Source organism: Lampetra fluviatilis, chromosome 39 (genome assembly GCF_964198595.1).
Source record: "Lampetra fluviatilis chromosome 39, kcLamFluv1.1, whole genome shotgun sequence".
Classification (NCBI taxonomy): Eukaryota; Metazoa; Chordata; class Hyperoartia; order Petromyzontiformes; family Petromyzontidae; genus Lampetra; species Lampetra fluviatilis.
The window spans coordinates 7,667,912-7,678,971 of NC_136313.1; the positions used below are offsets into that span (position 1 = coordinate 7,667,912).

Genomic DNA, 11,060 nt, shown 5'->3' on the forward strand with positions numbered 1-11,060 from the left:
CTGTTGCCGTACCCAAGGAATATCCACGTTTGTGGTTTTGTGTTTTGTTTCAGCGAGCAGCCGATTGGGTCGGACTGAGCATTCTCTCCGGTTTACAAACCACAATTTAAATTCAAGACGTCCAAATCGACTCGCGCCTCGATGAGAAATAACGAACTCAACGTAAAGCAGGGGTGGATGGCCGGTATAAACATTTTATTTAACTATGCACAGGAACATTGGTCCGCCGCCACACCCACCGAGCGTGACGTCACCTTGTACGATTTGACGCGCAACCTGCAGAGCGGTAACTGCTTTTTTGTAATATTTTATGCACTCGTCAAATCCGCCACGGTTCCTCGTGAAGCTGATGACGCCACCTGCAGTGGACTGCGGCAGTCCTCCTCCTCATGCGCTCGGCGCGTACTGCTTCACCAGACGGTCAAATTCGTTCTCCTGTCGACAACAAAAGACGAAGCCGCATAAGTGAGAGAATACCCAAACAACAAATACCTCTTGGTGCTGCCATGCTGTCATGGCTCGCACACTGGCGACTTGTAACCCAGACAGAGGTCACCGATTCGATCTGCCCGTCTAAATCAACGGGAAAATTAAACCCCCACGCCTCTGTCCACTGGGCAGCACTGAATAGGTCCACCGCGGTTAGTCGTTTGGCGTGTCGTGGGGTGAAGCGTGGGGAACTCGTACCTCTGCCAAGATGCCCTGCCAGCATGAGAAAGGAGGCCAAACGGAGGGACTGGAGAGCTTCGTCTGAAGCAGTCCCTTCTGCCAGCAGTGGCGTGATGGAGTAATTGCAGAGCTGCTGCAGCTTTATCTGTTACGTACCAAGGCTGTAACGCCCCCGTGTTTTTCAGCCCAAGTTTAATGCTTTGTTAATGAAGTTAAAAAAACTTTTAAGGTGACTTGCGCGTACTGCCATAGCGCTCCAGTGATGCCGTGGCAACGCGATCGCGGTTAGCTTTCAGGGACAATTTTACGACAGCGGCATCGTTAAGAGCACGCATTCATGTCGGGCAGCCCAGAACACATGGCATAGGTAGGCATCTATAACAGCAGAGGTTTTTATTTTATTCAATACTTGAATTGCTTGCCCAAACGGCAATCATTGCTCAGTTTCACTAACCTTAGCTAAATATTCCTTGACGAAGGGATGTCCTTTGTGTGCATCTTTCAGCTGGGAAAGATAACGGTTTGCCACCTGGGACCAAATAAAAAAACACACATTTAATCCACTCGGCACAAAACAAAGAGATGATGTCATTGAGAATGGGGTGTAATGATTGTGGCTGACGATGAGAACGGAATGTTGCGGAGGGTGAGGCAATGCCAAGGTACCTCTGGAGCCTTGCCCAGGTGCTGAGTCAGCACAGTCAGGTTGAGGAGGGTCTCAGGGTTGCTGCTGTCCTGTTGAAAAAAAACAATACAATTTGTCTTATTGGTTCTTTCGGTAAAGTCACGTAGAAGGGAAATAATAAAAATAAAACATAATAAAATAATTCTCACGACGTTTCGGCCACAACACAAGCAGCCGTCCTCAGGTGAAGAACAGGTTTGTCGGAAAGACAGCGTCTGAATGGGCACCACCAGGCTTGGCAGCGTATATTTAAGCTGGGTTGGAGGGGGGGAAGGGGCGCCTTGACAGACCTGTTCTTCACCTGAGGATGGCTGCTTGCATTGTGGCTGAAACGTGAGAATTATTTTATTATGGTTTATTTTTATTATTTTATTATTTCCCTTCTACGTGACTTTACCGAAAGAACCAAGAAGACACATTGTATAACAATGTTATGTTTTATATTTAATGTTATGTTTTATTTTTATTATTTTTATTATTTCCCTTCTACGTGACTTTACCGAAAGAACCAAGAAGATGAATCCCTGCAGTCACGAAAGCTTTAAATCGAAATACAATTTGTTTCCGTCAACGGTTGAGTGTAAAAAAAACAATAAAAACAGATGGCACATCGTAGATCTCCGCCCCCATTCTCGGTTAAGCAAACAATGTTTCTATAGACCCAATACAATGTTTTGAATTATCCATGTTTGTTTGTGTTTATCGGGCCCACCCTGTACAATTGAGTCAACTGAACTATTGATCGCAATTCCCACGAGGGTTTCCACCTTTGGGTATAAGAACATCTCAATACTGGAAGAGGTGCTACATTTACGTCAATGCGTTGTCTTGGGTCGTCTGTTATTATGCAACTGAAAAAGTATGGAGACCCTTAAATGTCCCCGGAAGAGGACGTGGAGATTGCCCCGGACTGCTACCTTAAAATAAAATATTTAAAATACTTTTTTTAAACACGCTTTAATGAAATGTACTGTCCGAGCTGCCCCTCCCCTCCTTCCACATCCCCCGCCCCTCGGCGTGGCTCCCCGAGGCTTTCCGTGACACAAGGGACCACGTGGTGATTTACAGGCAACGTGAGTTGAGCGTGGGCAATTAGAGCCGTTAAAAAGATTGTTTAAAAATATGTTTTATTTTCAATGATAGAATATAGTATTGTCATCAGTATGACATACCTATACCAAGTTTGCAGTCGATACGACATTGGGAATACGGTTTAAATTGAGTTACAATTTTTTTGGATACAACACATACAGTAAGTTAAATAAACGCGTGTAAAAAGTTTTAAAATAGAGGTTTTTGATTTTTTTATGATAGAATATCGTGTTGTCATCAGTATGACATAGCTATACGAAGTTTGCAGTCGATAGCTCATTGGGAAGTGTGTCAAAATTGAGTTACAAGATTTCTTTTTTGAGGATACAACAGACGAAGTGAGTTAAATAAAAGCGTGTAAAAAGGGGACATTCTTGAAAAATGGGGAGAAGTGGCAAACCCAAATTTCCACTCGCATTTTCACTTGGCACACACGTAGCCCGGGTTGTGCCGCGTGTATACCATCTGTGCACCGTGTGGTTAGCACCTAACGTTCTGACCCGCCCCCTACTAGACATCTGTGAACAATTTTTAGAGCTCATCGGATTCCTCCAGTATAACTAAATGTTCTGACTCCGACCTTCTCCAGTGCCTCCTGCAGCGTGCCCTCCGCATCTTGCCACTTGCCCTGCGCCATCATGGCAGAGGCCTGCCCGCACAGCAGCAGTGGGGTAGAGCTGTACTTGTCGGCGAGCTCCTGGAAAATGTAGTACGCGTCCTGCAGTTTCTCCCCTCCCTGCCACACAAAACAAAGATCCTTCGTATCGTCTCTAACAGACTGTTAAGAGCAAGAGCTGTTAGCGAGCATCTCGTAAGGCCCGGTGCTGTACACTAGTGGGTAGTATGGGCAGCACTGCGCCTGGCTGCCTTTGTCTCCCTGGTGCTGATGTTTACACACCGCATGAGGTACTCATTAAAGGCTCAGTTGGCCTCGGGAAGGCCCAAGACCGGTTCAGATATCCGTCACTGATGTTGGCGGGAATCAAACTCGGATCGCCGGGTTCCTAGCGCAGTGCGCTGACCAATGCACTATCGCTAGTTGCCACACACGCCGCATCAACGCTCGTGATGGGGGTTGAGAGACGAGGGCAACGGATGGTGAGCCACTGCCAGGTCTGATAGCTGTGTGTGGTGATGGTGGTGGCTTGCCATGGCCAGGTCTGTGTGGTGGAGGTGGTTGTGGTAATGGCGGTGGCTTGCTATGGTCAGGTCTGTGTGGTGGAGGTGATTGTGGTGATGGTGGTGGCTTGCCATGGCCAGATGCACCCAGGCCTGCGCCAGCTGGGTAAGAGTGGTGTCCTCATCCATCTCCTGCATCTTCTTCAGCTCCTTTCTACGCGCACGCACACATTGGAGCGAGCACACACACACACACGTTAGCATACGCATTTACACGCTCATACATCAGAAGAACGTTGTGGGCATCAGAGAGCAGCACAACAAAAACTTGTTATAAAGTAGTATGCTAGTACATCTATGCTCCCCACCTTCAACCCACACTGTCCAGCGTAGTGAAGTATGGTCAAGTAATCTTCATGACCCACGTGGCATGCAGCAGTGGATTACAAAGGAGTTGTACATGACCAGAACTGAATGACAGTCAAAATGTAATTATGTTTAACATTGTGTGTGTATATATATATAAATTAAAGTAATATATCAATATAACAGTTTTAAAGTAACTGAAAATGCATGAGGATCATAACAGCACAATTATATATTTATATTTTATTGTGCGTGTGCAATTTATTTTTGTAACGACAACCGAGACGTTAAACAAAAACGTGTACAAATGTTAAGCGAAAAGGCGTTACCTTGCCAGGTCCACTCTGTCGAGCATGAGGTACACCTGGGTCATCATTGCCATGCTACGGAGATAAACAGTTTGTCTTTCAGTAACAGCACAATCCCTGGCAAGCACAGCCAACACATTCTTCAAAAGCATTATTTTATGTTACTTTGCCCGTTCGTTAATGACGTGTTTGCGTTATTACGTGCAGTATTTTAACAAGTAATCTTATTCAGGTTCGTAAGCAGGCTGCCCATGTGGCTGAAGGTCAGGAGATGGCTTGTTGACGCAAGGACAGGTGGCACAGAGGCATGATGACGATGATTCTGTGTCGGGGCACAAAGCCGTCACCGCTGGGATTCTGCGTTCGAATCCGGGCAACTCCCTATGGTGAAACTGGGCTCTCAGGTGACGCGAGTTGGTGGTCTAGGATCAGAAAAGTCATGCACATGCATTATTTAATGGAAAGCATTAAATAATGCGTATTCATGAGTAGCTGTTAGGGCAAAATATTTTGCGTGTTTACCAAGTCCTTTGTGCTCTAAACTTGTCTTTAAGTTTTAGGCATCACTTTTCATTAACGTTGAATTATCTTCACAAGCATTATCATGCTCCCCCATACAAAGACCCACAGTATAACCTTAACAGGCTGTTGGGGCAAGTGCTGTTATTTAGCGAGCACCTATGAAGGCCGACAGCACACGATGGGGTGAGTGGTCAGCACCACACCTGGCTGCCTTTGTATCCCAAGTGGCAATGTTTACACACCACACCAGGTACTCATTTGAGGCCGAGTCGACCTAGGGGAGGCCCAGGACCGATTTAGATAATCGTCACCGGTCTTGGCCATGAGTGGGAATCGAAATCAGATTGCTGGGTTCGTAGCGCAGCGCGCCAACTGCTACACTACTGCCCCCCCATACACACACGGACCTCACGCATTATTACTTCCAGCCTCGGTTGGAAAGCGTTAATACAACTTCACTAAAAAGTGACATCTAATCATCTCGATCGCATCCCCACCACTCGAGCTTGTCGGACTGGTGCAGGGTGCGCAACGCGGCGTCCGTGTTTCCCTCGTGGACGTAGACGGAAGCCGCCATGAGCAGGAAGTTGGCGTTGCTCACGTCCACGCTGCCCGCCATCTTGCGCTCCAGCTCGCTCAGGACCGCATCCCTGCGCGGCGCGGTCGAGTTAGGCAGACGCAAAACCCCGGGGCAATCTCCACGAGTAACAATGAAGGAAAGCATCCGGAAGAGGTAACCCCAAATTTCGATTTAAAGCTTTCGTGACTGCAGGGATTCATCTTCTTGGTTCTTTCGGTAAAGTCACGTAGAAGGGAAGTAATAAAATAATAAAAATAAAACATAATAAAATAATTCTCACGACGTTTCGGCTACAACGCAAGCAGCACCTGAAGACGGCTGCTTGCGTTGTGGCCGAAACGTCGTGAGAATTATTTTATTATGTTTTATTTTTATTATTTTATTACTTCCCTTCTACGTGACTTTACCGAAAGAACCAAGAAGAGGTAACGCCAAGTCGTGAGGATGGCACTTGGTAGAAATGTCAATCCTTAATTCGCAAAAATAGTAAAAAAAATTGCACTTATTGGCTTAACTGCGGCGCAACATCAGTAGAGCGGTGCAGCAAAATCTATCGTATGATACAATACTCCAACCCCCACGCCTCTGTCCACCCGGCAGTACTGAATAGTCGATTGGTAGGTCGCGTGTCGTGGCGATGTATCATCCCCCCTAGCTGCATGACGTGGGGAGGCTATTCTCCAACAGCAGACTGTACGAGTACCCTTGAAACAGTGATTTTGCTGTGACGGTTCCACCTGACGACGGAAGCTTGTGTTGCCTCCGAAACGTCGTGATTTAAAACCAAAGAGTATGAGTACCAAGTGTCCAAGTAACACAATGGCATTGTCTGCACTGCCTTCTCCTGCACTGTAGTCATCCATCCAAGCACTGTCCAGGCTCGTCACTGCTCGGCTTCTCCGATTATGGGTGATCTGGCTATCGTAAACGAAATTGATAATCCTATCAAAATTATTTACGACAAAAACACTGCACACATAAATAACGATATGTAGAAATCGATATTGATAAAGCATGAACCTATCGGTCTTAAATTTTAACTTAAAACTTTTGTGACTGCAGGAATTCATATTCTTTGGTTCTTTCGGTAAAGTCACGTAGATAGAAAATAAAGAATAAAAAAAGAAAATAACTTTTTTACTGATTGGCCGTGTCGGGTGGTGGAGGGTTACGACACAATTATAAATAATGCGATCTAAATCCAAAAACGCTGATTATGAATAATATTGGTCGCGAAAGCCTACGTGTTAAACTTCTATCTACCTATCGGTCTTAATCAATCCTGTGCTACGGTGTACGACGCGTTGCTGCCAAGCGACCAGCACCCAGTGAGACCGGAGCCGTCGGCACCGCCGCCCCCACCTCTTGTCGTCGTGGGCCAGGTAGCTGGCGTACATGCGCACCGCCTGCAGCTCCGGCGGGGAGCTGCCCGAGATCTCGTCCATCACCACGCCGTACTTGCGCTGCAAGCGCAAACCGCACACAAGCGCAAGCACCTTTCACATCAACCGCGTCGAGGTGGCGATGCACGTCTGTTTGTAAATATATTCCAAGAGTCTTGTCTCTCTTGTGTGGAAGTGGGCGTAGGAAAAAACAACACTTAATTTAAATTCAATATCGTATGAACAGCATTTGACTCATTTCCACACAGTAGTGGGCATTGTTGGCAATTATATATCAGTGGTAAACTACTATTTAATTGCTCATTCAGTAGAATTTGTATTTATTTAAAGTCTAAATACAACCACATCTCAAGACAATGTTACAGGAACTGTGGGTACATATATTTTACACAAAGACGCGAGTCGGTTATAAGACGAGAAAAATTAACCCGTAAAAACAAAGTTTTTCACTATAAATCCTTTATATGCGTGGTGGCTAGAGTCCTATCGTCCTCTGGCTTGAGATGGCTGCCACCTATGGGTCAGATGATTGCCTGCCACCATTAAGCAATTGGTAATTAAATATAATTTTTTTTTTCCTAAAAAGTGTAAAGTTATGGAAAAAAATTTTCACGAAAATAAATTGTCACGCACAACGAGTCTGTGTGCAAAATGTCAGCTCGATTGGATCGCGGGAAGTGGGTTAAAAAACGACCGAAAGATTTGCACGGTCGTAAGCGCGCAAGCATGCAAGCAAGTGAACTTAATATAAAGGATTTAAAAAGAAAGGAATGATCCTGGACTTGAACAGGGGCAGGAAATTGACAGTGCAGATAACTGGGCAAGGGGATTCCAGACTATGGGAACAGCAGAAGAGAATATCAATCCTCATCATTAGACCTCCTTTGCCAGTACCAAAATATAATAATAATAGGGTTTTTCCCCTTTTTTCTGGCAATAAAACTGAACATTTTTACAAGGATTCATGTCTGCATTAACCACAATACTTTCAGTCAAAATGCAAAAAAAACACACTTTGATAATATATGCATTGTCCTTGAAACTGATTGGTCCACACCAAGGGACGGCTTTCTTTTGAGCCTCGACCCAATGCATATATTATCAGTGTGTTTTATTTTGCATTTCGACTGCAAGTGTTGTGGTTAACGCAGACATGAATCCTCGTAAAAAAGGTTTCAGTTTTGTTGCCAGAAAAAAAAGGGGAAAAACCCTATTACTATAATATCAATCCTATTTAGATTTCAAATCGTCGCAATGCCAAAAAGAGTAATTTCAGTATTCCTCGTACCTGTGCGATGTAGGCTCGGTACAAGAAGACATCTCTCTCCACGGTCTTCTCCTGGCCAGATGGCTGAAAAGCACAGACAGAAGGATCCAGTCCAAGAGTCAGCTTCGTGTGAGCAGTCCGTCTCTGCTCAGCCTCTCTACTGAGCATGTTGAGCAAGCAGCACTTCCAGCCAGCTACTGTCAATATCGCAGGTCGATAACCAATGTCGGTCGTCTCCATCATCGCTCGGGAGTTGTCCATCCCCCGCACCTCCGATTAGCACGGTTGGCTACGTACAGTGCGAAATAAGTTCAACATGCATGCAGAGCACAGACGTCACTCGCAGGGATTAGTAGCCTAACAGCTTAGTGGCTCGCGGTAGGGTGGTGCTTTGATAACATGTGCCGCATAGCCGAAAGGACGTGGGTTCGATTCCTGACTCGGCACCTTTCTGGAGGAGTTTGCTCCCCCCTCGGCTCCCCCTTCCCCTCGGCAAGGGTTTCTTCTGGGTTTTAATGGTTTCTTCCCATAGCTCAAATAAAAAACAACAACGTAAAATAGCGTTGGCCAAACATCCCAAGACTGAATGATGACCTGCAATTCTAGATTTGACATATGATGACCCGCAAATTAATCGATTGGGATTTCACACCGCAACATCGCCCCCCAACGGCGAAAACTTGGCAGAGACCTCCTAAGAGTCTCGTGATTCAGTGAGACTTTCCTGGGTAAATTATTAAGCACATCAGAGTATTTTACTTGCATATCAGGGTTCATCAATATGCATCACAGCTCGGTAATCTATATCAGGGCTCAGTAGATTGAGTCATTGTGGTCTGACAGCCCAATGGTTTTTAGCAGTTAATAGAGCTCAAAAGACTAACATATTCAGTATATATTAGTAATATATAAGAGCACAGAAGTCTACATAGGTCAGTCATTTTCTAACATCTCAGCGATGTCAATCCCAGTAGTATGTAGCACAGGTATATAACAGATCAGTAAGTTAGGGGGCGTCCATAAATGACGTCACGCACCTGGGGGAGGGGGGGTCAGACATTTGTGACGCCGTGTAACGAGGGGGGGGGGGTCAAAAATCGTCAAAAATCGCGTGACGTCATTTATGTACGGCCCCTTAATGATTTACCTGGAGTGTCGGGGCTAAGTACGTATAGCCAAGTCGTCTATCCAGTAACCATGTAACATCATTCTATATTACAGCACAGGTCAGTCGTGTGTATATTTTATATCAGAGTAGTTAATATCATAGAAGATCTGTAGTCTGCTGGATACGTACGGTGCGAACGAAATTCAACATTACGATTACGACGATACCGTTCATGATTCGTCTGTGTTGGCACGCAGTAGCATTCCCATAGATCAGTGCTGGGACTCTAGATCGCAGGTGAGTGGCCTACAGTCTGTACCTTAATTCTAGATTTTAAGCCTTCGTGACTGCAAGTATTCACTCTTAGGTTTTTCCGGTAAAGTCACGTAGGTAAAAAAATATAATAAAAATAATAATAAATGGGAAAAAAATCAATTAGTTAATCGATTTTATTTCATTTTTTTTTACTACGTGACTTTACCGAAAAAACCTAAGAGTGTAAGTCTGTACCTTGACACATCATTCTTAGGATGGTTCAGTCGCCTTATCTCAATCATCAGCCACGATCAATACATTCACTGCCGGGTGAAGGCCTCACCCAGCCATCGTCATCTCTCACGATCGAGCCATGCAACAATCCACAGATCACCTGCACGCAAGCCGATTCCATCGCTCCATCTCCCCGGTGGACATCATCTCGGACGCATTCTAATCGTTGGCTGCCACTCAAACAAAGTCACACACCTGTCAAACCCTTATCAGTGCCCTATCTTATTACAGGCCAATTCAGACCTTAGTGGTCACCCCGTGCACCTTATAAATCTCAACATTCATCATATACACTACACTATACACTACTATACACTACACTATACACTACACTATACACTACACTATACACTACACTATACACTACACTATACACTACACTATACACTACACTATACAATACACTCCACTACTACATACCTGTCAACCCCTTATCAGTGCCAACCTTATTACAGACCAATTCAGACCGTAGTGATCACCCCGTGCCCTTTATAAATCTCAACGTTCACCCTACAAAGCCCCATCACAAGGGAGAAACGCAAACAAAATAGACGCAAATATGTGCCCCTATTGAAACGTCTGTACGTCGTATGGACTTGAAAACTCAACAAGAATCCGTGTCAAAGCGTGTGGGTCGCCTTGCCCAAAGTCCAACATCCTTCTGCGCTAAGCTCCCCACGCCCAAAACCAAGACGCGAATCTCCACCGCCACCCGTGGAAACTCCACATTCTTGGGTCGGGGCCACGGCGGGTAGGCCTCATCCCGCTGACGTGGATGCGAACCCCCCGGGGTAACACCGCGTCCCGAGCGAGGCGGGCGAGGAGGAGGAGGGGGGGGGGGCCGAGGGAGATTCTATGGCCACCGAGGGAGTTGTCCACCACACCTTGATCTTCTGCGCCTCGGTGATGCACTGCTGGTAGGAGCCGATGTAGTAGGCGTTCTTCACGTCGAACAGCGCGTCCACCTCCGACTGCTGCTGCTGAGTCGCCATGACCGCGGCCCCGGAAGCTGAATTACCGGAAGATGAGTTACAACACGCCCCCGGAAGCTGAGTTACACCGTGGCCCCGGAAGCTGAGTTACACTGTGGCCCCGGAAGCTGAGTTACACCGTGGCCCCGGAAGCTGAGTTACACCGTGGCCCCGGAAGCTGAGTTACACTGTGGCCCCGGAAGCTGAGTTACACCACGCCCCCGGAGGTTGAGTGAACACCACGCCCCGTAAGCTGAGTAACACCACGGCCCTGGAAGCTGAGTAACACCACGGCCCCGGAAGCTGAATTACACCACGGCCCCGGAAGCTGAATTACACCACGGCCCCGGAAGCTGAGTTACCGGAAGCTGAGTTACACTGTGGCCCCGGAAGCTGAGTTACACCACGGCCCTGGAATGTG

At 46.3% G+C, this 11,060-nt stretch overlaps 1 protein-coding gene across 1 annotated transcript; it reads right to left on the minus strand.

Annotated features, from left to right (window-relative positions):
* Positions 1-174: 174 nt before the first annotated feature.
* Positions 175-10,729, minus strand: COPE (coat protein complex I subunit epsilon). Its single transcript, XM_078874609.1, has 10 exons — positions 10,553-10,729; positions 8,033-8,095; positions 6,704-6,804; positions 5,259-5,411; positions 4,261-4,314; positions 3,698-3,779; positions 3,027-3,182; positions 1,336-1,404; positions 1,124-1,198; positions 175-435 (listed from the first exon to the last, which is right to left on the minus strand). Exons 1-10 carry the CDS (start codon positions 10,658-10,660, stop codon positions 388-390), a joined length of 909 nt encoding a protein of 302 aa, XP_078730735.1. The 5' UTR covers positions 10,661-10,729; the 3' UTR covers positions 175-387.
* Between the last annotated feature and the right edge of the window lie 331 nt (positions 10,730-11,060).